We start from the raw sequence: 25,627 nt of genomic DNA, 5'->3' as shown, positions 1-25,627 counted from the left end.
GTTTACTCGTACACCCACACCCATCGACATTCGGAATCGGCATCATCATTCCCGTCTCGGGGCAATTGTTGTGCATGTTTTTGTTATCTGCCGACTGGTTGGCTGTAAGGAATGCTAATGCCACTCTGCCACTACCAATTTCAATGCCAATGAGACGGCCATAAGTGCACCTCAGGTGTTGGCCAACTTCAAGTCCTTTTGGTTTTGTTCTGCTTGGCTTACACAAAAAAAAAATAGATTTTCTTAATTATGTGAGACAGAAAAGGTGGGGAAAACCGCCTTAAATTACTGCCTTTGTTTGTAATTAGGGTGTGAAAAAAAGATACTCTTGGTCAAATCTCTTAAAGTTTAAAAAAGGTGCACAAAAGTATGCAATGCAAATATATTAACATAATTTTGTATTTAAACCGGGCGTAAAATATTTCGTAGCATACTTTTAGGTATATCTTAAATACCTTTCTTAACTTGCGGGAACTTTCAAATTTAATTTAAAAATAAAATATATTTTTAAATCAAATTTAAAAATAAAATATATTTTTAAATCAAATTTTCTTGGTGTACGCTGATGACATTCGTCGGGCTATTTCTTAACTGGCCCCGACTTGAAATTAAATTCCTTGGGAGGATCGGCTGAGGAGGGCAAGACGCTGGTGGTGCGAGGACGTGTGCGGCTGCCAAATGAGGCAAATTCAAGTGGCACATGGCACCACTATTGAGTCCAAAAGCTCCCTCAGCAGTGCGAGTCACGCTTTCATTTGCGGCATTGGCCAATATATCAAAGCACTCAAACTGATTGCATTTAGTAGGGTCCAGAGTCGCAGCAATTGGATCTCGTATCGCCATCAGAGTTGCCGAGTGGGATATTTTCAGATAAAATTGGATGCTCGTTAAGTTAAGATAAATGTTAATAACATGTTTTGACAACAAAGAAATTATTAGTTCATTAACAAGTTTCAGTTTGTAAATACAATACAGCTAAATTCAGGCACAAAATGTATTTTTTAAAAACATTTATTTAAATAATTAAAATTCCTTGTTGGCCATTTTCAAGGCTTAATTAAGCCTTTCCTAACTTCAGTCGCACAACACTGATTGCTGAAGGCCAGTGCATCATCGGCTGCATTATGATACCCACGCGTTGCAGCGGCACGTTCCTCATAACGAAGACCCTCCCACCGGCCAGTTGGTCGCCTTGTTTGCTGGTCAAATCCATCACTCGGCTGTTGGACAACAATGATCCCTCCGCCTTAATTGGTGTTTCCCTGTCGGACGTTTGACACTTGGTGGGGCGCCAAAAGTGAGTGCTACATGCCACTTGCCACTCGCCATTGAAGGGCTCATTCTTGTGGCAATTATGTGGATGAGCTTCGCCCTCCATTCAAAGCCATTGGCTGGTGTCCAGCTTTTAAGGGGCCAACAAAGAAGGGTCCTGATAACCGGCAATGAATTGCAATTAATGTCGGACGATTTGAGAAAGAGTGGCTTTCAGTTGAATCGAAGCCAAGATAAAATGCGTTTCTATCAGGAAATTAAAAAATAATAAACTAAAATTATTTCCACATTATAAATATACAATTCTTTTGGAAGCCAAGATAAAATGCGTTCTATTAGGAAAATTAAAAGTAATAAACTAAAATTACTTTCACATTATAAATATAAAATCCTATCAAACATCAGTTGAATCGAAGCCAAGAAAAAATGCGTTGAATTAGGAAAATAAAAAATAATAAACTGAAATTATTTTTACATTATAATTATACAATTCTATCATACAGTTTTTTATCCACTTAATGTGTAACTGGGTGTAATATATATATTATATAAAATAATAAAATATATGACTAAATATTCCCCACTAGAAATTGCTCATTCCCCGCATTATTGTAATTCCCTGTTATGATGGATTATGACGCACACAGATTTTTCACCACTTTGAATGGGATGAATGTAAGTAGTACTGCAACCAGCAGCTGACAATTAATTATATGCATTGCTGTGTCGGATTATCCCTCGGCGGACAAACCCCAACCAAAATTACCACCCCATGAGCCCCAAACCCCTAGAAATACTTTCCACATTTGTTGCGTGCGCACGTAACTCAAATGCCAAACACCTGCAGTTAACACGTTCGCAGTGCTTACAGAGCGGGCAAACAGATCCGTATCCATATCCCCGTACACCCCCTACACCCTACACCCTTGCCCTCTTCCGTATCCCCAGTCGCATCCATAGCCGTATTTCGTGCCCCTTGCCGAACGGACAAAGCAGCGTTAAAACTGCACTTAAGTCAAACTTGCCAGACAAGTGCAGTGTGGCAAGTGGATGGGGATGAAGACCTCGGATTCTAGGGAGACCGAGGGATTGGTTTGCCTACTGGGGATGCGGTGAAATGGAACCGGGAAGGGAACTCAAGGAACCTGCACTTACAAAAATATTTGACCAGAGTTTTGATAATTCTGATAATTTCACTTAAAAAGGAAAATGTGCGTTTAACATGTCGTATACTTGATTTTGTAATATACACACATCTTAGATCTAATACATATTTAGATAATTTTTTAATAATAATTTTTGCAAATGTTAAAAGAGCCTTTTTCTAGTGGCATTGGTAACTTGATACTAATTCTAATTATTTTAGGAACTTTTCCCTGAAATAAATAGATTTAGTTATTTTATTTACTTTTCTGCCTTAAAAACTGACTGTATTTTATATTAATTTTCTGATAGTGTAATCACTGGCAACTAAACAGCCATTAAACAGCTGACGTGGCCGTTTTACGAGCGCCCTTCGGTTGTAAAATTTCATTACGAACTAAACGGTTTTCATGGCATTGGCACAAGACCAGTGGTCATTGGACCAAAACCCCTACTTCTTCCTTTTCTCCGTCGGAATTATCCCTGCAGTCTCGGCCGGACTTTCTTTCTTATGCTAATTCGTGGCGCTTGGACACTTAGTTGATTGGTTTTTGTCAGAGACGTAGTCGCAAAGCGTTGACTGATTGGATTTTGGTCATTTGGTGAAGACCGAACCTCATCCCATCACATAGACAGTGATTATGACTACCAGAAAAATTTCTGCATTTTCCCAGGGGCTCCAACTTTAAGTTTCGCAGCTGTTATGCCATAAGCCATTATTTATATAATAATCTGGAGTACATAAATCTCGGTTCGGAAGCTGTTCGGCTTACAAGGGCGTGTACCGGCCCCTGTGACCTTGACCTAGACCCATTCCCCGGTTTACATAGGTGGGTGGCGGGGGGCGGTGGTGTAACATTACCCTAACATTCTGCTGGGGACTTACAGCACTCAAGCTCACCATTTTAAAACGCTTTCAAAGTTGAGCGTGTAGGGTGATTGACCAAAGCTTTATAATTGAGAAATGCATTTGCTTGTAATTTATATTACTGATATATTTTTATAACCATTTTTTCTACTTGTACCACTGATTCATAAGAAAGCAAGTTATGAACATAAGTTTCTAGTTTATAAGGTGTAAAATCAAAGAAATAAACATGTTTAGTTATTTTTTGTTTTAATTCCTGGCAACTCTGTTACATTCTTTAAAATCAAATTAGAAATAAAATGACCACTTTTTAGCTTATTAATAATTTTAAATAGTATCCAAGAGGTTCTCCAATCCAAACTAAAAGTAACGGCAAAATATGTTTGTTTTATTTCTCCTTGCTTAAAGATAAAGATTTTTGATGGAAAATATAATAATGTAGGTATTTTAAGTGGTTCATACGTAAAATTATTTAACCAAATGAAATCACTAGTCCATTTTGAAAGAGATAACTTTTCACATATTCGAATAATTTTGGCTACAAAAAAAGTGTTTTCCATTTTTGTTTCAATATCAGATCAGCTGAGAATTAACTGCTTCAGCCCCACAAAAAATCTCTTACCACTGACAAATTTAAATCGCGCGCCAAACCTAGCAGAGTTTTGGGTTAACAGAGCTCTGCTCGTCAAGCTTTTTGGATACAGATGGTAAACAAACGGGAAACGTCGGAAAGGGAACACCGAAACGGACTGGAACGAAACGTGCGGTTGTATTTATTCCGTGCCGTCGAATCGCTTCGCTTTGCTGACTTTTCGTGTAATTTGCCGTCGAAAGGAGACCAAAACCACCAAAATCAGCTCAGAAACATCACCTGGAGCTATTTGCGATAATCCGGATGGCGAATATATTCCAGTGAATCGGTGATTTTGCCAGCAAAGCAGCCAAAAGCAAAAACAACATTGAAAAAACGTTTCGTCACGCTGAGAGAGCAGTGGAATTTTTTCGCAACAAATACAATTAAAAGTTGCAGAGAAGAGGAGGAGGCGAACAAATCGGAAAATCAATTAGTGAATAATACGAAATCGGTGCAAGATAAGTTCCCGTGTGAAATTGCTTTTTCGGCGATTGGTTTTTCATCGATTTTGCAGAGGGAAAACAGGTTGGTTGTCTCTCTCTCTTTTCACCCCACCCCCAAAATCACATTTCTTTTGATTTTTTTTTGCAACTGGTTCTAGCAAACTACCGCTGCTTATTCTGTGTTGTTTTTAGTGTGATTTTTTGTGTTAAGGTTCGTTTTTGGCCTTCTGCTTTTTAGCATTTCATTCGTTGCGGAAATTTGTATGAAAATACCGGCTTGTTGTCATCTGTGCCGCGAGAGAGGCCAGAGAGAGAGAAACGGTGGAGAGAGCGCGAGCGAGGGTGACTCAGTAACTGCGCTTGTGGTTGTGTGAGGTTATGCGTGTCACAGACAGTAGCGGTCAATATAATAGTGTAGGGATATTTTAATATTTTGATAATTATTTGTAAATAAAACTATTCCATTAGTAAAATTCACAGTATATAAAATACCATTAATTGGAAAGTTATATTTAGTAAAGAGCTCCTAAATTCATGCGTTTTGCTAAATAATTTAAATATTTAAAATTGAACTTATTTTATGACCGCGGCTGTACATACAAATGGAACTGGAACACACGCGTAGCAGATTGGAAACACTCGCGTCCAGAAATATTGCGACAGGGCCCCGACTTGATTGAATTGCTTGCATTTCTCTTAATTGATACGAACTTCAAATGGACGGGTCCTCAATTAGTGGCGATTATTTTTTTCTGCTTTCCCATTTCACTCGGAAATTTTCGCAGTTGTGGGTGCAGCAGCTGTTCTTTCAAATTCCCGCGCAATTTGCATTTTCAATTGCATTCAGAGAAAGGGACGGACAGAGATAGCGAAAGATTATGCAATATGCATTCATTTAGCGTGTTATCATCTTTTATTGCCACCGGCTGTTATTGCAACTAGTTTTGGTCGGTACACATCACTGAGGTTAATTTTCACACACTAATTCCTGAAGGTTAACCATAATTTCAGTTAAGGGGTAAATGCAATTTGGTACTTATGCGGAAGTATATCAGTACATTTAAAGAAAAAAGATTTTTAGGAACTTGTGTAAATTAATTTTGATTTTTTATCTGTTTTTCTCTTCAAGTAATACAAAAGTCATTTAGGAAATTATTTTTACAAAATGAATTGTTAGATGATATCACATTTTTTATAAGAAAATATCGATTTTTAAGTGCTTTCTAATATACCTCCATACAAAAATATCTTACACTTTTACGTCAATACGTTAATTGTTCAGTAATGATTGCACAAGTTAGCGAAAACAAACTGCTAAAAACAATGAAAATTGAAAATATTATTGAAAAACGCTTATTAAAACAAATATCAATATTAATCCATACTTAACACCCCTGCCCCGTTCTTTCAATATCTGTCTTTATTTATTTCTAATGTTTTTTTGAAATTGCGTTTTTTATGATTGCATTGTTTTAGTTTATCAAAGTGCGTACTACGTGGACATTGTTAAAAAGGTGTATTACTTTCACCCGAAACGGTTTAGATGCGTTATCAAATCGAATTTCGCATTTGGGCCACGGGCGAAAATACCTTTTGTCTAATAGCCAAAGAATTTCACATGTTAGCTGCATGCCAGAGTCGCGTGGCTATAGCAAATAAAAAAAAACATTTAAAACCGATAATAATGGGATTTGGAAACCGCTGCTAATTTGATTGATCAACGGGCTTTTAAGGCGCAGAAACACAATGCCATAATCGTGCCATTTACACCTGTTGTCCGCTCAAGTGGCAATTGCCGATTGCCAATTTGCGTTTCTAATTAGTTGCATCCCGTGTCAGCAATTTATGCTCAAAGTGCTCGATGCGATGCTGGCCCATCATCGATGATTGCTTAGATAAGTCGTCTATTATTGCCCATTGCCCATGTGACATCGTGCGAACCACGTGAAATTGTCGCCCTTTCTAATTGCCATTTACTAGACTCACACTTGCACCAATTGTACATTATATTTACACTGCGAATAACAATTGATTAAGTTTAAGATTGACTTGATTAAGTTGTTTCTAAAATAAAAAAAATGTAATATTTCATAAAAACTTCAGAAAATGCCAAGATATATATTCTTTTTTCTTTTTAAATATTTTAAGATTTTGTTTGAAATGCAGGTTACGATTTATTTTAGTCTATGAGCATTCCGGGCAAGTCCCTTTTCGAGGTCAAGCTGGTGACAGTTGTTCCTAAAAATAGTCACACTTGAAGCCCGATTAGTTTAGGAGGCTATAAACACATATATAAATTAGTGTGTTCAAGCAATCAAAAGCGATAGAAATAATCCCACTGCATGTACTGAGTGTTGCCAATAAGAAATCACTAAAAAACATTAAATAATTATTCAAAACTTAAAAGTGAGGTCTAAAATACATTTTAAAAAATTTCGAAATTTCTAAATCCTACCCCCTTTATTTCTAAACAAAAAACACTTAAATAATTAACTGAGTTTTTTTTGCATAGCCACATTTTATATTGTGCACTTGTTTGCCGAGAGGACGACTGAAATCTAAGCATCTGCCATAAATTTAAGCGCAATTTGTTTGTCTTGCATGTCATTTTGTTGTCCACAAAGATTTCGTATTTAATACGCTCACAATATTCTATTTTGTTGTCGTTTTATGCGGCCGGAAAATGTTTTTAATGGGTTTTACAGCACGTGCCGTCTGTTTTTGTCCATTGGTGTTCGTTATTGTTTTTGCATGTGGGAAATACGCAGCATAACCTTTGTTTATAATTTATGGCAAGTTATTAAAGTACGCAGCTGTTTTGTCTATTCAAAAGCCATATCACAGTTCATAAAGAACTTAGCACTGTGCTTTGATTAATGTTCGAAAAAAGTATCTGTGACTTATGATTTTAAGTTTAAAGATTTCTCTATAAAAAAACTTTTTATACCCGTTACTCGTAGAGTAAAAGGGTGTACTAGATTCGTGCAAAAGTATGTAACAGCTAGAAGGAAGCGTTTCCGACCCCATAAAGTATATATATTCTTGATCAGGGTCACTAGCCGAGTCGATCTAGCCATGTCCGTCTGTCCGTCTGTCTGTCTGTCCGTCTGTCCGTCTGTATGAACGCTGAGTTCTCAGAAACTACAAAAGCTAGAAGGTTGAGATTTTCCACACATATTCTTTGGCTTCCTACGCAGCGCAAGTTTATTTTAGCCGAGCGCCACGCCCCCTCTAACGCCCACAATCGCCCACTAGCGATTTTAAAATGGGTCCTGCGCCCACATCTTTAAAGATTTCCGAGAAGTATAAATGCAATTTTGTTGTGTATATTTATACCTATCGAAATGTAGAAGACATTTTTCAAATCGGACCATTCATTAAAAAGTTATACGCAATCAAAAATTATATATCTATCTCCCTCGCACTCCCTTTAGCTGAGTTACGATTATTAGTCGGGACACCAACCCGACACAGCGTTCGCACTCCCTTTAGCTGAGTGACGGGTATTAGATAGTCGGGACAACAACCCGACTATAGCGTTCTCTCTTGTTTTATGTTTCGTTTGTTTAATTTACTAGGTAATAAAGATAAATACCAATATTGATTTTTTAATAACGTCACCAATATGTGGCAAAGACGTCAATAAATACGATTTTAGCACATATCGATGAGTTAAATTCGTAGGCCAAACCATAAAAAGGAAATTCTTAGAAAATACAAAGTCTACGAAAATTGCGCAATTAATTACTAGCTATATATTTTGGCGACGATCAAAATGTATTTTTTTTTGGCTGCAGTTAGATAAAAATTTTGTGATCTATTTTGCCATTTCATTATTTATAAACGCCATTCGCTTAATTGGTGGCAACAGGTGCTACACCTGCCCCCTTCTACCACCGGAAAAACCCCCACGTTTCGAACAGAAATTGGTGGCATCTCGATGCTGCACTGGTGGCCATCGGCTGCTCATAATTTATTTGCATGCGGGATAAGTTTATATTTATTGGCATAAAGATAAGTTTTGCGGCCACATTCGAGACTCATTTATTTTTAGTTGCTTCCATGCCCCCGCCAATGAAAAGTGGCAGGGAAAATGTATAATAAATTATTCGCACATTTACAAATCAAAATTTATGTGCTCTAATTATTTATTATTTATTCGCCCCCTCTTAAATAATAAATATTCGCTTCGCTTTACCAATCTCTTACATGGTGAATGTTGATAAAGATTTTCATTTAAATTTCATAATTGCTTGCGATTAATTTATAAAGATAATATTAATTTGTTTTTGTTAAGGTTACATACCATCTTTTATAGTTTTGTATTTATGCATTGTATTTTATTTAACTGTATAAGAAATTCTAGAAATGTAATTGAAACTTTACTAAACACATTTATTTTATTTATATTTACAGATTTTAAGAGGCGATTTGGTAAGTAAATTTTAAATGTTAAACTTTGAGCATAAAAAGAGCAATGATTTAGTCTTAAATTGCAAGCAGAAACTGGCTTCTTAATTTAAAATGCAGTTCTTTAACTAATTGGAAAATAATAGGTATTCAAAGAATATTTTGTCTAAAATCAAGCTTCATTGAAAATGATCTAGGCAAATGCTAAATTTTTTTTACAATCTTAGTATGATTTATATTTGTTATTACTCAATTACTCATCGAAATGGGGATTTTATAATGAAATCATTAAGAAAACACGATTCTAGAGGAGTACAGCTAGTGAAGCAGACGGAACGCATTAAACCGAACTGCAATCGACGAAACTCAAATCTAAATGGTGATCTAAAATCGAAATTAAACTGAGATAGGTAAAAGGTACAGTGGGTTCGTAGGGGGATGGGGTTCCTATCCGGTGGGTCACGTTCTGCTCGGCGCTAATCGCTCAATTTGCCTCACTGCTAGCACGCGGAAATGTGTGGGAGGGCATGCGAAAGCGTTTCACTGGCGAAAAGTTTGGTAACAGTGACAATACATGGTATAATCTAAATATAAATATTTATTATAGTTATAGTCTTTATATAAATTTGTGTAAAAATCATATTTCATCTTAATTTTTTTTTAAGAAATGTAATAGAAAATACTAGATAAGAAAAAAGGGGAACAGTATGGTTTGTATCTAAACGATTATTGACATGGTCCTTAAAAAGTTATGTTTTCATATTTCATTTTCATATTTCCGAGATCTTAAAGTGATTTTCTTTGCAGTGCAGTAAAAAGCTGCAGCAGTGAGGCAATGTTAATTAAATTTCGCTAGTCGGGGCACGGCGCCCTCAGTCTTAATTTGTTTGCATGCTCGGTCGAGCGGAAAAACAACAACAAATTGGCATAATGATCTTGTACGATCAACGGCAACATGATGATGATCATCATCATTATCATGTTGAACTGACTGACAGGCGGACTTGTTTCTCTGCCGCTTGTTCAATTGCTATTTTGACTTTGAACTTGCGTCGCTCTACGCTGCGCTCGCCTGTAATTTACAATTTCTGCACTGAGGGATCGACAGAGCTTCCCCCATTATTCGTACTATATGCCATATAGTATTGTACGATCCGTGCACCATTTCCTACCCACTCAACGTGACGTTCAGCGATTAAATTTAGCCACAATGACAAGAGAAAGAATGAACTATAACTGGGCTCCGGGCTTAATATGGAACGACATTTCAAGTGCGATTGCTATTTTTAGGCATTGTCATCTCGCCGTCTCGGCTTAACGATTTCTTTCTTTTTTCCTGTTTTTTTTTTTTTTTGCATATTGAGGGGGCAACATTAAATCTCTCGATTGTGGCAAGGTTAACCTGAATTGTATAACAAATCAACTTTATGCGAAAGTCCCATAAACGATGATAAACTGTAAAATTCAGTGAGTTCTTCTTCCATATATACCATCATTAATTTACATTAATTGATTCTGTAACCAGAAACCTCAATTAAAAACCCTTTAATTTGTAAACTCAATTACTAGAAAGTTTCTTACATATTGAACAATCTTTTCGTTATTTCCAGTTTCAAAAGATCTGTTTAAAAAGTTTTCCATTGTTAAAGCTTTTAATGAAAATAAACCTTGATGTCAATAAGACAAAAATGCAATTAGTGCGATTCATTTAGTTTAATTTCTGAATAATATTTTGTCATTATTATTTTCGTCACATCTCTTTCCTAAACATTTACTTCCTGCAATTTGCGCAGCTTTTTGAACTCATTGAACTGAATTACCCTCGAACTGGGCAAAACAATTTGCGTCCAAGAATATTGATTTATTTACTGCTAGGTTTTTTAATTTGCTGTGCAAAAAGTGTTTTTGTCGAGTGCAAAAGTCCCAAACGTCCTTGCCTTGAGAAATCGACCGACTGAGAGAGAAATCACATGAGATGTTGACCAGCAAATTGAACCGAACATGTGAGCATTGATTTAGCTGATGGGAGATGGCACATGGCAAATTTTTTGAATTTTTTAAGAAATATATACACGTTTGTTTATACAAATGTATAAAGTTTCACGAACACCGCGTCAATTGGTGGCCGACAGATATATATTTTAAAAATATATTTTTTATAGGTGATCGCAGAGGTATTTCAGATAAATATTCAGGAAGACGTTGTAGGAATTTTTTTTTGTTTAAGATCGTTTAAAAGAACAAGTACATTTCATAATCAACAAAAAAGTTTGCCATCGACTTAAGTAGCAAAGTTGTAATAAAAACAAATTTATAATAGTCACCAAGAAAAGCTTTATTAATTAGTTACTCGGTATCTCAAAGCCCGAACACTTGTCTATACATTTCTTCTAGTTCTACAGCCGCTTATATATATATATATCCCCTTTAGTTTTTACTATACTAATTAGGTTCGCTTTGGTTCATTCATTATAGCTGGCCCCCAACTTGCGGTGGTGGTCATTCATGAGTTTTCCCTCATTTTGATGTCACCGACGTCACGCAAGAGAACATTTCACAAAAGTTATTGACCAACGCCTAGTACATGGCGAACATACATATATTTAAGTGGAAACTAAACTATAGGAAGTTCAGGAACGATCAACCTTTGGCCCGCCCATACACACGTGTCATATAACATTGGGCGCTAATTAAATCGCAGGTTTTCGGCTTCTTTTTTGCGCTCTTTGTGTGTCAAAAGTTTTTTTTTTGAGGGCGTTCGATCACTTGACTCGTATTGCCGGTGCGCATAAAAAGTAAGCCACCTTACACATACCGATATAGATATATTTACGATTTGCACAGCCTGACAAATTTCACACATTTTGATTTTCAACTTTTGTTGGCTTGGATACAACAATTTCCCTTGTTACCCCTCAAAAAAAAAGGGAAAAAGAACAGAATTCAGACTATAAACAAGAATTTAAAAATACACATCCTATAAGCCGTATGCAAATTGCTAAAATAATAATAACATCAAAAATGCGCATGTCTTTTTTTTTTTGTTAAATAAAAATTACCCGGGTACAGTGCTGCTAAAAACTAGGTAAATATGTTCGAAAGACGTTGGTGAAGATTTACCAGGGATAGGCTTTTTATGACGTATAAAATATATATCAAAGTCTTAACCTTTAAAATATATTTTGTAATAAAATTAGGTGACGAACTTTAATAGAACTAACGAGAGCACAAATAGACGTCGAAATTTCCACAAAAATACCCGGCAAAAGGTATTTCAAGTTGAAGCCAGGGTCAATCACTCATGCAAATTACTTACCAGCTGGGCTTTGGCAATAAAGCCTGGCAAATCCGAGCTAAAGCCAGCCGACATAGATATAGATATAGACACTGATACAGATACAGATACAAAGGCGGATACTGACAACAAAAAAAACTACTAACTACTACTAACTAACGCCGACGCGTTGATGGAGGCGGCAAAATTTCGCACATTTCGTACATTTATTTCGTCGATCGGCGACGTCGTTTTTCTATAGTATCGTTGTTATTGCTACGCTGCCTGCTGCCTGTCGTCGTGTTCCGCCATTTGTAGAGCTCATTTAATTTTTATTGTTGTTTATTGCTTAACGAAAAAAAATGTTCATTTTAAATGTTTGATTACAACGATTTGTGAAGTTCAGTCGAATTTGTGATTTTCGCGCTGGAGGAGCGGCCCATTCAGCGATCGCGAGCAATGCGATTTAGAACTGCAATCGGATCGAATCCCAATCGCAGTTCCGTTGATAACTCAACTCAGTCGTTCTCAAGTGTCGTGTGTGATCGAAACTACATCTGCGGCTAAAATCTCAGCTGAAAAACATTAAAAACTAAAAAAAAAAACCCAAGTGACAACCAGTTAAAATGCAGTTACTAAATTTAGTGTGCCTCAAGCAAAGTGGGTTGAAATTAAAAAAAATCATACTCATCATTAGTCATTTTTGAGAGTTATTTGAATTAAATTCACAACACTTCACTTTCATTCCCCTTTGGGTTACCAAACTAATTTGAATTTTGTGCTATCGCTGAACGTTATTTCTCATATGTCCCGCATTTGTCATTTTATAATCCAAAAATAATGTATATAGGCCTAATGCAAAAGCTAAATAAATGATACCTGTGCTTGATAGATAGGACGGTGCATTTTATATTCGTATTTGTGTGACCTCTCCATTGGCTTACCAACTTAAATTGCGAAAACTGATTTCGACCAGGGAAATCCCCGTATTCCGTTTGTGATTTATTTCTAGTCGGGTTCAGGATAATTAAATTAAAAATAACTGCCACAAAAGGCTTATAAATATGTCAAAAAGAGATTTATAATTTACTTAAGAGTCGTGACTAGATTTGAATTTAAGTGATTTATAAAACAAAAGGTTTTTAAAGCGTATGGAAAAAGTTTTAGGGGCACAGTTTTTTGTTATTGGATTTTTTCCCGTTGAAATTTCGGTGTGTAAGCTCAACTAAGCATAAATAAGAAATTATAACATCCCATGAAAAATATTTAAAATATTTTCTCACCACGCTGATTGATCGTTTGGAAGCAACGGCAAAAATCGGAACACGAAAGGATCTCAATTAGTTTGCTAGATGAATTTATCATTGCCAGTGCAAAAATATTCTTGAAATCGCAACAGCAACTAAATGCAAAAACAAGGAATCAATTACTCTTCCACATGACGTGCTGAAAAGTCGCAAGCAGCGGCCAAATTAAAGATCTAATCTAAACAAACAGTCACTTGGGCACTTGGCACTGTTCGGTACTCATCGGATATATAGTATAGTTATAGTATCGAGTCATTTGCTACGATTATTTCATTCTTAACGCGCGATTGCAGTACGAACTGTGTCAACAATTAATGCGAAACGCTTTTTGCAACTGTAATTCAAAGTTCAAGCAACTGGTTAATGTGTCAATATTGAAATTATGTCGTTAAATTAATTTCAACTCTGAGGTTTTATAAATACACAGGAGTATTTTTATAATTTATCTGATTTTTCTATATTAAGGCTGTCGCATATTTGTAAACGCAGAGTGCAATAAACGCAAAATGTGTTAACCGAATGAGATATTTAAATATGTCCGTCTACCTGACTTAATGGGGATACATTAGCTGGATCGCGAGGTAATTAGGCAACAGAATCAGGTGGTTTTAAATTCGTAATTATCTGTAAGGAACTTTTTTCTTAATACAAATTTCTTAAAGTAGAATTTTATAAATTTTTCTATTAAAAACATACGTATTAGAACAACTACTCATACATTTTTAAATTAACAGCAGCCTATGTTTAAGAAAATTATAAAAAATATCTGAAAAAATGACTCCAAAAAACAACAAGATAAGAAACGTGAGTGTTTCATGGGTATACATTATTCGAATGCTCTACATTTTCCAATTTATTTGGATTTATACGCACTGCGGTGATGACGATCACCTTTTTCGTTTGCCAGTCCCAGAAACCTCCCCCTTTTGCCGCCCCCCGAGACATTTTGCCATGGCCGAACTGCATTGAAAATTATATGCAAATAGCAAAACGAGACGGAGACGTTCTAAAAATAAACAGACCACGCAAAAATCCGTATTGTGTGTGTGCGAATATCTTATTTTTATAAGTCTTCAGTCTTCTTCGGTCTTCGACGATGGCGCATTTTTATGCAGAGCAGAAAAGAATTTCGCGCTATGGCCAATGCAAACTGCCGATCCCATAATCCACCTATAGATACAAAGATACATTTGTATCTATTTGCCTGCCTGGGTTTTATGGATGGGCTTTTGTGGATGCAATTTACGAATTTTCCATGATGACTGTATGGGCTTCCCCCCACAAATTAACCCCCCTTTTCATCGTGCTAACACAGTTATCTTACCCATTGAGATAGCGAAATGGAAAAAAAGAGAGAACGAGAGTATCTCATACTGGATTCCACTTTCGTATCTGGGTGCGGTATGGAAAACACATACGTCGGTTGTATCTATGCTCCACTTTTTGGGACTTTCGGCCTTTATTGTTGCTAATTGTTTTCCCTTGTTGTTATTATTGCCGCTGGAAACGTTTTTAACTTATCGTGCGCGTCAGAGCTGATAAAATCCGAGTACACAAGGCGGAGGGAAAATAGGTGGGGGCAAACAAGAGGAAAACCTTACAAATGGTAAAATATGCAATGGAACGGAATTGTCTATTTTGTTAGTAAAATGTTTATTTATTTAATAATTATTTAGTATCTTAATTTTTTGTATATTTAAAATAATTTTAAAATGTTGATGCTTAATAATATTTTTGTTCTTTCAATATAATAATGAAGGGGTATTTAGACCTATGCCACCCACTGTGCGACAGCTTAACCCCCTCTCTCCGGCGCTCTTTCCTCATTCTCTTCTTCGTGCAACAGCAGACCGGCGCCTCACCAACACCACCACCCCACTTCCCTCTTTCACGCTGTTGATATTTGCTCAATACATTTATTTTTGTATTTTTCTAGTTTCGGTTTTCATTACGCTTTTAATACCCTGTGCTCGTGATAAATAATAATAACCCTTGAATCTGACGAGGAATTGGGATAATTATAAATAATATTTGAAAACTTTCCTTATATTAAATAACGATTTTAGAATTTTGCGGTGGAGCGAAGGTAGTAAGTGTTTTCACAAGACATTGAGTGGTGTGTAGGGTATCTCAAAGGCGGATAACTCGACCCTCTCTTCGGTTTTCTCCTATTTTTGTTGTTTTTGCCATCAGCCGTCGGCGCACTTGTTACGACGTCGGCGTCGACGGCGCTGCTTTCGGTGTTGGCTTTGCCATTGCGTTTGTTGTTCTGCTTTTGTGCGCTCATTTGTTGCGCGGCTTTTCAAGCGATCGCTTCGCAGAGATCGCGACGGAACGAAACGGAAAGGGAACGGAATATAGCGAGTCTGGGGAAAAAAGCAAAAACAACACAGGCGCGCGTGCGTGGAGCAGAAAAAGAAGCAGGAGCAGCAACATAAATCGTGTAAATAATTCTTCTGCATTTTGCGTAAATTTGTTTTGATTTCTCCAGCGAGAAATCAATAAAGCTCAAATGAAAATTTATTGAACTACCGAGTGTGTGTGTGTGCGTTTGTGAAGTCGTGTGACAATGCTTATCAGTTGCACATGATCGTTTGTCTCTCCCGCGCTCCGCTCTCTCTCTCTTTCTCTCTATTCCGCTCTTGATATTGATTTATTATGAAATTTGTCTGCAAAAATAAAATCATTTGATCACATTTTCTAGTTAAATTCAGATTTGTCATCGTTTTTAGGTTTTTTCCTGGTTTAACTAATATAATATTTAATATACGGTTAATATTCTTGTTTTATTTTTTAAAATGTTTTGCATTTGTACATTTTAAAAAAGGTTTTTTTTCTAAATTAGCTTTCTTATTTTTCGGTTGCCAAGTGTTTTTTTAGAGGCCGTTTCCTGTCTCCCTCTCGCTTCGCATTTTGTTTGTTGTGTAAACATTTAGTTTTTGTTTTCCTGGCGCGTTATTCTTTATTTGACTTGGTCTAAGTGTTAAATTGCGAAATTCGCCTGATATTTTGTTGGCCCAAAAAGTTAGTCGGTTTAATTAAGTGGCACATGACACGTCCGATAACTGGAATCGCGTTTTCTTTATCGCTGCCGTCACAGTTATCGAGTTGCGGTTATTCTTTACCGTTTTTAACCGCTAGCTTATCGTGTTTTTAGATGTAATCAAAAAAGAGAGAGAGCCAGGAATTGTAAACATTTTAGCTGAAAACTTAATTACAATTACCACACACATTATCTTTGTTGTAGCTCAGTTATTTTCGTTTTTTTATTGTTGCTATAAATAGCTCAATGCGGTCATTGGTCCCGCTCGCACACTCCTCTCTCTTCCTCTCCCTCTTTCATTCATTCCATTTCATGCGATTGAACTTTTTTATGCTGCATGGAGAAAAGAGAGCGGGCAAATTTAAGAGAGAGCCGATCTCACTTATACAGTCGAGGGCGTCCAAAGTTGAACGATCGCTAGACAGTGGTGGCCTGAAAAAAAGTGAACACTCCACATCATGTTAATAAAGCTAAATCTTATCAGCAAAAACGTGGAAAAATTTAGCATAAAGCGACGGGGTGGTGGAGCGGTACAATAAAATTCCCAGTACGGCATGTGTCGAGCGTTAAACAGTTGTTTTGTTTTTTTTTTGCCAAAACGTGCCGGGGTAATTCCCCCGACAACAATAAAAGCAATATGTTTTTGGGCTTATTGTTATTTTTTTAAATTATTCTTTGTAGATATGACCCAGTTTTATCAGGAAAAAGCGATGATTTTCAACAGCACTTGGAATATTTATACGTTCTGAGAACAAATTCTCAGAGTAGGTTACCATTATAGAAAAACTTTTATTTTTAATAGGTTTCTTTGAAATAAATTTAAATTATAAAAAAAATTAAGGTTTAAAAGTTTCACATGGGGATAGAATGAACTTTATGTATTTTGTCTTATAATCCAAATTTATGTTACTACTAACTAATTTCTCTCGAAGGATTATCGACTTTTTATACCCTTGCAGAGGGTATTATAATTTTGGTCAGAAGTTTGTAACGCAGTGAAGGAGACGTTTCCGACCCCATAAAGTATATATATTCTTGATCAGGATCAATAGGGGAGTCGATATAGCCATGTCCGTCTGTCCGTCTGTTTCAATACCGTTTGCGAGCTCAGTTTAAAAGCTAGCGCCTTGAAACTTTCACAGTCGTCCTAAAACATGTGTACGCAGATCAAGTTTGAAAGCCGACCCGATCGGACGTCTATATCCTATAGCTCCCATAGGAACAATCGGATATAGCTTTCACAAAAATAAAGATATTTCGCTCAGTGTAAGAGCTATTGGCATGAATCTTTCCAAATCGTATTTTTTTGTGCGTACCTTGATCAGGGTAAAAGCGCGTGCCGATCGGACGTCTATATCTTATAGCTCCCATAGGAACAATAGGGTGAAATCGGTCAAAGTTTGACGTTTTTCAGGATATTTCGCGCAAAATATTAGCTATTCCCATGAAACTTTCCAAATCGTATTTTTTTGTGCGTACCTTCATTAGGGTAAACGCGCGTGCCGATCGGGCGTCTATATCCTATAGCTCCCATAGGAACAATAGGGTGAAAAATTTTAAAATTTTATTTTTTCAATTATAAAATATTTTGTTGTTTATAAATGCATGTTGCTAGTCTAGTCATGTTTTAATTCGTAAAATCTGCAAGGGTATTAAAACTTCGGCTTGCCGAAGTTAGCTTCCGTCCTCGTTCAAATTTGCATCCACCGTAACCCAAGGCCTTTATGATAAATTTTTAAATCCTTCCACACCTTGCATTTGGATCCTGGTTTCCTAGTTTTCTCCCTGATTCTCACAACTATATATCCCCTGAAAATCCCTGATTCCACCTTGGGCAGCTCGTTGATCATCACCCACGTAGTTCTGTTGCATTTTTAAAGATAAACCAAGGCAAGGCCCCTACTTTACCCCGTTCTGATTTTTTCTCCACTTGCAGAGGTGGCACACATCGCCAACAACAACAACCAAAGCAAAGAATCCCACGAAAGAGATCCGAAGGATACAGGAATCTTTGGTTGCTTTGCCAAGAAGGACGAGCAGCAGCAGCATAATCCAAAAAAGAAACAATCGGCAGAACTCAGAGAGAGTTCCAGTTCGGGCAGCTATAAAGTACAGGAAAAGGAGCAGGAACAACAGAGGGAAATCGAGAGCGAGCATCCATCCGTTTACCGCCAGCAGGACGAGGAGTTTCATCCGATAAAAAAGGAGGAGCCCCAAAAAACCCCACCAATATCGAAGCAACCGCGTTCGCGAACCACACCGAGATCGCAAAGTCAGCCGGCCATAAACAACCGACGACAACGTCCAGGAACCCCGCCTCCACACACAAAAGCCGCTGGAAACGGAACCGGAAGCAGCAGGAGCATGACCTCCATACCCGCCAATCTGTCTAGCAATAATGTGGCTGGAGCAGCAACCCTGCCAGGTGGCGCTGCCGTGCCGCCCGAGAAACAGCCGTGGCCCAACTCCAAGGACGATTACGAGCTGAGGGATGTCATCGGTGTGGGCGCCACAGCCGTCGTTCATGGCGCGTACTGTATTCCCAGGAACGAGAAGTGCGCCATCAAGCGCATCAACCTGGAAAAGTGGAACACGTCGATGGATGAGCTGCTCAAGGAGATTCAGGCCATGTCCTCCTGCTTCCACGAGAACGTCGTCACCTATCACACCTCGTTTGTGGTCAGGGAAGAGCTCTGGCTGGTCCTCCGACTCCTGGAGGGTGGCTCCCTGCTGGACATTATCAAGCACAAGATGCGAACGTCCAATTGCAAGCAGGGCGTCTTCGACGAGGCCACCATAGCCACGGTGCTCAAGGAGGTGCTTAAAGGATTGGAGTACTTCCATTCCAACGGCCAGATTCACCGCGATATCAAGGCGGGAAATATCCTAATCGGCGATGATGGCACCATTCAAATTGCCGACTTTGGCGTGAGCGCTTGGCTGGCCACCGGCAGGGATTTGTCCAGGCAGAAGGTGCGCCACACCTTTGTGGGCACACCCTGTTGGATGGCGCCCGAGGTGATGGAGCAGGATCATGGCTACGACTTCAAGGCGGACATCTGGTCGTTTGGCATAACGGCCATTGAAATGGCCACCGGAACGGCACCCTATCACAAATACCCGCCCATGAAGGTGCTAATGCTGACCCTACAGAATGATCCGCCCACTTTGGACACGGGTGCCGATGATAAGGATCAGTACAAGGCCTACGGCAAGACATTCCGCAAGATGATCGTCGAGTGTCTGCAAAAGGAGCCATCGAAAAGGCCCACGGCCAGTGAGCTGCTGAAGCATGCGTTCTTCAAGAAGGCCAAGGATCGCAAGTATCTCACCCAGACGCTGCTGCAATCGGGACCCAGTATGGAGACGAGGGTGCACAAGGCGGCGAAACGACAGCCGGGAGCCTCGGGTCGTTTGCATCGCACGGTGACGGGCGAGTGGGTGTGGTCCAGCGAGGAGGAGGACAACGGTGGCTCTGCATCCGGCTCGGGATCTGGAGGTGGCCGAAAACATCCCTCCTCCGATTCGGATTCCGAAGATAGACCTATAAATAGGCTGGAAAGAGCCGACTCCTCGGACAGCGACCGGGAGGAACCGTCGCCCGAAATAACGCATAGTGTTTCCTCGGCAACAGTGACACCAGGAGCTCCAGCTCCAGCTGCCCAAGAGCTTACAGCTGGCCTGGCTCAGCTACAAATAGCCAGCGACTCCGCCGGCGAGGCGCCACCAGTCAATCTTGTCCTGCGCATGCGGAATCTACGCCGCGAACTCCACGACATTCGCTTCGAGTTCGTGGTGGGCAAGGACACGGCCGAGGGCATCGCCACGGAACTAGTGGACGCCGGTCTCGTCGATGCCCTGGACACTCAGCCGATGGCCCAGCATCTGGACCAACTGATAGCGGCCAGTGCCACGATGAAAACGATTACTTTCCAATTGAGCTCCGGCGTGCAGCCGGGCGAGGTGCCCGACGAACGATCGCTCGTTGGCTATGCGCAGATCTCCATCACGGACTAGTGATTCGATCACAGTCAACCCTACCCATCACAAGAGCATCCCAAACATCCCTGATAAAAAGAAAAAGAAAACAAGCCAGTCTGATGATACGTAAGGCCAGGAGGTTCGGGATTCGGGATCTGGATTCCCCAACTGGAGAGCCGTTGCCGTTTGCTGCTTTTAGCACTAGACTAGAACTAACTGTGTATGCTAGTGATAGATCTTAACGCGAGCTGATCGTTTACTATATAGAGAAAGTATCTATAAAACATATATACGTTTAATAGGAAGGGTCGATTTTGGTTGAGGAATATTTCAGACATTTTTAAATACAAGTTCTTCGTTTACTAAAGCCAGTCGGCAGAAATATAGGTGCTCGATACACTTATAAATTATTACAACCATATCTTTAAAATTGCCTTCAGATATTTATTATTTTTCTATTTTTCCAACCAGAAAATCGGCCTGCCCTTAAGTTTTATATGTGCCCTACCTACTATATAAATCCTACGCGCATTGTAATTAATCCATGTGCCCCGCCCCCCGACCCCCGCTATCGTCCACTTTTTTCCTCGCCCCGCTAAAGTAGCTAAAGTAATTGAAGAATCGTGTACTTATTCGTTTTCGTTTCGTTCGTCCTTAAGTAGCTCTGTACATACACCACACACATATATACCTATCTATATATATAGCTCTTGTTATTAATTACACCACTGAAATCAGTAGATCCTGATGTAGTCCTGCCTTTATATATCATTTACCGATCGCTCCCCCGCCAGGCGCCTCTAATTTATTCTCTAGCAATCTAAACTAATAATTTTTAAAGCCTAGCGCCTAAGTCTTGTTTTTGTTTTACTCTTATTATTTTATATTTTACCTTTTTATAATTTAGCACTGTACTCTGTATACCTACTGTATGAGTTTTTGATAAAAACGCAGAGGATGTAATCTTTAAGTGAGGCCAGAGGAAGATACTGAGAGAGAACAGGAGAGTAGAAATTATAATTCAAGCTCTGTAACTACCTTGAAGTAAATCGTAAATCAATTACTTTAAAACAATGAATATTATAAAACATCATATAGTTAAAGAAAGAAAATCACAAAAAAAAATAAGAAACGAAAAAATAATTTCATTTTGTGTTTTTATTGGCCATTTCTTATGTTGGAATTGGACATTCTACTTAAAATTGGAGTTGGGGGGAAATATAAATGAATAGCCTAATTTTCACATTCCCGATTAAATTTGTAAAGTGTCTAAAAAGTTTAGAACTTATTATTTTATCTATTATATTTTAAACTCGTTCGCTGTTTATAAAAAAACACAATTATTCATTCGCCAGCTCTGAGAAAAAAAATAAACAACTTCTTGCTTCCTTTTATCATCTTTATGAAGTTAAAAAAACGAAGAAAATTCCTTGCAGCTTCAAAGCTATACAGCATTCTTCAGAAGAAAGGTTTAGCTGTTCCTTATTAGTACCTACAGTAAACCATCGACTGGTCGAACCCTTCGCCTAAGCTCACGTAAAAAAGAAGCCAGTGTTTGCCTGTAACTTTTGACTTTTTAAAATGCATTGCAGGGCTACCAGCCACTAAAAAATAAATTTAGGCTTAGGAAAAAAAAACACATTACTTGCAAGCGTTTTAAATGCAAAGACCTCTTAGAAACATAGCCATAAAGTTTGTGTAATAAAGTTAATTGAATGGAGTTTTAGCCCAGATTGACTGTTATCAATTGTATACGATAAACTAGAACTTGAAATAAAAATTACATTTGGCTCCCACTAATGCGTGTGTTTTTAAGATCTATTGACATTTTGCAGAGAATTTTAGTAGGGGAGTGTAGGGTAATTTGACGAGTAGGGTAATGTGACGAACTCGTCGAATCTCATATATGACGTCACGACAAAAATTCCAAATAAATGTAGTCGTCTCCCCTTATCGTGTCGACAATGTATTTACAGTAATATTAATAAGAAGTCCCGTAATTTGTTCGTGAGGTAATTTTCGCTAAAAATGTGTTGCGCAAACTAGCAAACCCATTCAATTTACTTGTGTTTCAGCAGTGCCAGAGCAAAGATGAGTGGAAAATAAAATCAGGCAAATATATGCACGTATACATGAGATCTTTATCAACAGTTTTTGGTACCTCGCGTTTTTTTCTTTTGCGCCGTTTGATAGTGACACCGTTTTTGCTCGAAGTCTACCTTGTAGGGTATCGTGACGAACTTTTTGTAGGGTATTGTGACGAACTTTTTTTATTCAAGAATTTTAACTGTTATCGTTGATTACACAGGCCGACAGTGTTTTTGGTGCAGCCCTATGGGCATTAAATTGTGTTAATATAGACGTATATAAGAATATCTGCATACTTAGTTTTCGCGTTTAACGGGTGGTATTTGTGCAATCGCGGTTCGAAAAAAATAGCAACATTAATTGTTTTGATTTAAGATATCCTCGAGGGTCTGTGCTTAGTTGTAATAAAACCTATGCCAAAAAATTGCTTAGATGCCCTTCTAAATAATTGCATTTAAGGTTCCATCATAATTTGAGTCAATCAAAGCCTATGAGCCATTGAAGTAATTTGTTCACCTCTATTCCCAACCAACTTGATGCGGTGAACAGGCTTAAAAAAATACAAGGAAACATATGTGCCCTAAAATATTTGACAGGCATCTAGAGGCGTCTTTCACCGAATTTTTAAGATAAATAAGACCATTATACGTCGAAGGATGGAATTTATAGAATTTTTTTCATAGGAACGTAAAAAGTAACAAGTATTTTTGAGTAACTATTACGTAACGAGTTGGTCGTGACTTCACACAGTAGGCTTTTTAAAGATAACAGTGGCGTAGCCTTAAAATTGTGGGGGGAGATATTTAACAGGCATACTAACCCCTTGAAAATACAAATTTTCGATGTTCGGCGCCTACTGCTAAACAAATTGAAAGGCAAATTTCTACGAATGTGTCAGATATTTATGTAAAATGGAATTTCAAAATTCTTGTTACTTTTCCCGTTCTTACGGAAAAAATTCTATAAATTCCATCCTTCGAAGTACAATAGTGGGTTTTATCTCAAAAATTCGGGAAAAGTCGTCTCTAGATGCCTGTCAAATATTTTACGGCACATATTTTTCCTTGTATTTTTTTAAGACTGTTCACCGCATTAAGTTGGTTGGGAATAGAGGTGAACAAATTACTTCAATGGCTCATAGGCTTTGATTGACTCAAATTATGATGGAACCTTAAATGCAATTATGTAGATGGTCATCTAAGCCATTTTTTGGCATAGGTTTTAATACAGTTGGGCAAAGACCGTCGAAGATATCTTAAATCAAAACATTAAATGTTGCTATTTTTTTCAAACCGCGATTGCACAAATACCACCCGTTAAACGCGAAAACGAAGTATGCAGATATTCTTATATACGTCTATATTAACATATTTTAATGCCCATAGGCCTGCACCTTTTAATAAAGTTCATTTTGTTGACCTGTGTTATTTGTAAAAAAATATAATAATACCAGATAACATTTACTGCTGCAGTTTTATTGTTGTTTTTAATAGTGACGTCAGTTTAATTTAATTAAAAAAAAAATTTGCACTTTGACCTTTTTTTTTTTTGTAAGTTTGGGTATTATCTTATTACTATTTTCTTTTCCGTATCGAAAATAACCTTTCCGTAAATAATATATAAAAAAATGTATTTTTTTGTTTGTAAAAAGGATGGTTTACACCAAACGCTGTGGGATTTGGCTACGTTGAAATTTCGAATCCAAATTTTTTTAGAAATATGCTCAGTAAATGTAAGTAACTTTCTGCTTTTACACTTTTAAAAAATATTGATTTTTGGAGAAGTTACATTAAAGAACAAATCGTTCGTCACATTACCCTACAACTTTTGAAAGTGCAAAAAAAGAAGGGTTCACGCCAAACGCTGTGGGATTTAGCTGCATTGAAATTTCGAATTTTGAATTTTACAGGGATATGCTCAGTAAATGTAAGCAACTTTCTGCGTTTACACTTTTGAAAAATATTGATTTTTAGAAAAGTTACATTAAAAAAACGAATCGTTCGTCACCTTACCCTACATTCCCCTATATAAAAACGTTTTATTTAATTTCATAATCTACAAAATAAAGTAAAATATATCTAGGCACATAAAAATATTATGATGAATGGAAGAATTTGAAATATATATTTATTTATTTATAACATATTTTAAAGTTCAGTTTTTAGAAAATATTTTGCGGGACAGCTTTTTGGTCGTTAGGAAGTTAAAGATATCTAGGATGTGGGGCCTTTACTATCAAGCTATCAACTACGATTCTCTGCTACGACTATTGCAGCCATGTCGGACTACTTCGAGGAACTGGGTCATGAACCCACTGGACCGGAGGGAGCCAATGATTTGGCCAGAAACTTTCGACGTCTCCAGGTGTTGGCTATAATGAATGGCATCGACATGGAGATCGAGGTGCCGGAGGCCTCCAAGCGGGCGATTGCCGAGCTACCGATCCACGAAATTCTCGAGTCGGAAGTGGGCGGCGATTTGGAGTGCTCTGTTTGCAAGGAGCCTGCTCAAGAGGGAGAGAAGTACAAGATCCTTCCCTGTAAGCACGAGTTCCACGAGGAGTGCATCCTGCTCTGGCTGAAGAAGGTAACTAAAGCATAAAGAGCATCATAAACATTGATCAAATATTTCCATTTTTATTTTAATATTTATCCCAAGCATCATAAACATTTAACAAATATTTCGATTTTTATTTTAATATTTATCGCCAATATTGTACATTCTAATTTACAGACCAATTCTTGTCCCCTGTGCCGTTATGAATTGGAAACCGATGATCCTGTGTACGAGGAGCTTCGGAGGTTTAAACAGGATGAGCATAACCGAAGGGAACGCGAAAACACCATTATGGATTCCATGTTCGGATAAATCGAGGATTTGTTTGAAGCATTTATAAAAACCATTGTTGTAAAACGGTTTTGGGTAAAATCTTTAGTTTGTGATGAAATAAAAGGAGTATTTGGGAAAAACATTTATTATGGGTGAGGGCGTAATTTATGATTTTATTAGCAAAAACTAAGTATTTCATTAAAATGATCGTTAAAAAAATGGCTTTTCGGAACGGTAACTATTTTAAAATGCGAGCTCAAAATAATTGCTAGTTGGCAGCACCAACCAACTTCGATAGGCGGCATTTTACATCGATAATTTTTAAAGTTTTAGAA

At 37.7% G+C, this 25,627-nt stretch overlaps 2 protein-coding genes across 5 annotated transcripts; both read left to right on the top strand.

Annotated features, from left to right (window-relative positions):
- The first annotated feature begins 3,895 nt into the window (after positions 1-3,895).
- LOC108068467 (E3 ubiquitin-protein ligase RNF181 homolog) lies at positions 3,896-25,424 on the top strand. 3 transcript variants are annotated; one of them, XM_070216292.1, is made up of 4 exons: positions 3,899-4,442; positions 8,777-8,794; positions 24,739-25,049; positions 25,197-25,422. In XM_070216292.1, the coding sequence occupies exons 3-4, from the start codon at positions 24,741-24,743 to the stop codon at positions 25,329-25,331; spliced, it is 444 nt and encodes a 147-aa protein (XP_070072393.1). In that variant the 5' UTR covers positions 3,899-4,442; positions 8,777-8,794; positions 24,739-24,740; the 3' UTR covers positions 25,332-25,422. The 3 variants fall into 3 exon arrangements, with proteins under 3 accessions (XP_070072394.1, XP_070072393.1, XP_017013560.1); XM_070216293.1 differs by lacking the exon at positions 8,777-8,794 and having other exon boundaries at positions 3,896-4,442; positions 25,197-25,424; XM_017158071.3 differs by lacking the exon at positions 3,899-4,442 and having other exon boundaries at positions 25,197-25,424.
- On the top strand, positions 8,779-21,518 carry fray (oxidative stress responsive kinase frayed). 2 transcript variants are annotated; one of them, XM_017158070.3, is made up of 2 exons: positions 8,779-8,794; positions 18,331-21,518. In XM_017158070.3, the coding sequence occupies exon 2, from the start codon at positions 18,759-18,761 to the stop codon at positions 20,409-20,411; it is 1,653 nt and encodes a 550-aa protein (XP_017013559.2). In that variant the 5' UTR covers positions 8,779-8,794; positions 18,331-18,758; the 3' UTR covers positions 20,412-21,518. The 2 variants fall into 2 exon arrangements, with proteins under 2 accessions (XP_017013559.2, XP_017013557.2); XM_017158068.3 differs by lacking the exon at positions 8,779-8,794 and adding an exon at positions 12,478-12,704.
- Positions 25,425-25,627: the final 203 nt, after the last annotated feature.

This window comes from Drosophila takahashii, chromosome 3R (assembly GCF_030179915.1).
Source record: "Drosophila takahashii strain IR98-3 E-12201 chromosome 3R, DtakHiC1v2, whole genome shotgun sequence".
Taxonomy (NCBI): domain Eukaryota; kingdom Metazoa; phylum Arthropoda; class Insecta; order Diptera; family Drosophilidae; genus Drosophila; species Drosophila takahashii.
Note: the sequence above shows the minus strand (reverse complement) of the source record. Positions and strands in the feature narration are given on the sequence as shown.

Bases quoted from the DNA above. Each gene is read 5' to 3' on its own strand.
- LOC108068467 (XM_070216293.1), top strand. From the start codon at position 24,741: ATGTCGGACTACTTCGAGGAACTGGGTCATGAACCCACTGGACCGGAG. The intron at 25,050-25,196 runs GTAACTAAAGCA...TCTAATTTACAG, and splicing joins TCCTGCTCTGGCTGAAGAAG to ACCAATTCTTGTCCCCTGTG.
- fray (XM_017158068.3), top strand. From the start codon at position 12,671: ATGCAGTTACTAAATTTAGTGTGCCTCAAGCAAA. The intron at 12,705-18,330 runs GTGGGTTGAAAT...CTCCACTTGCAG, and splicing joins TTTAGTGTGCCTCAAGCAAA to AGGTGGCACACATCGCCAAC.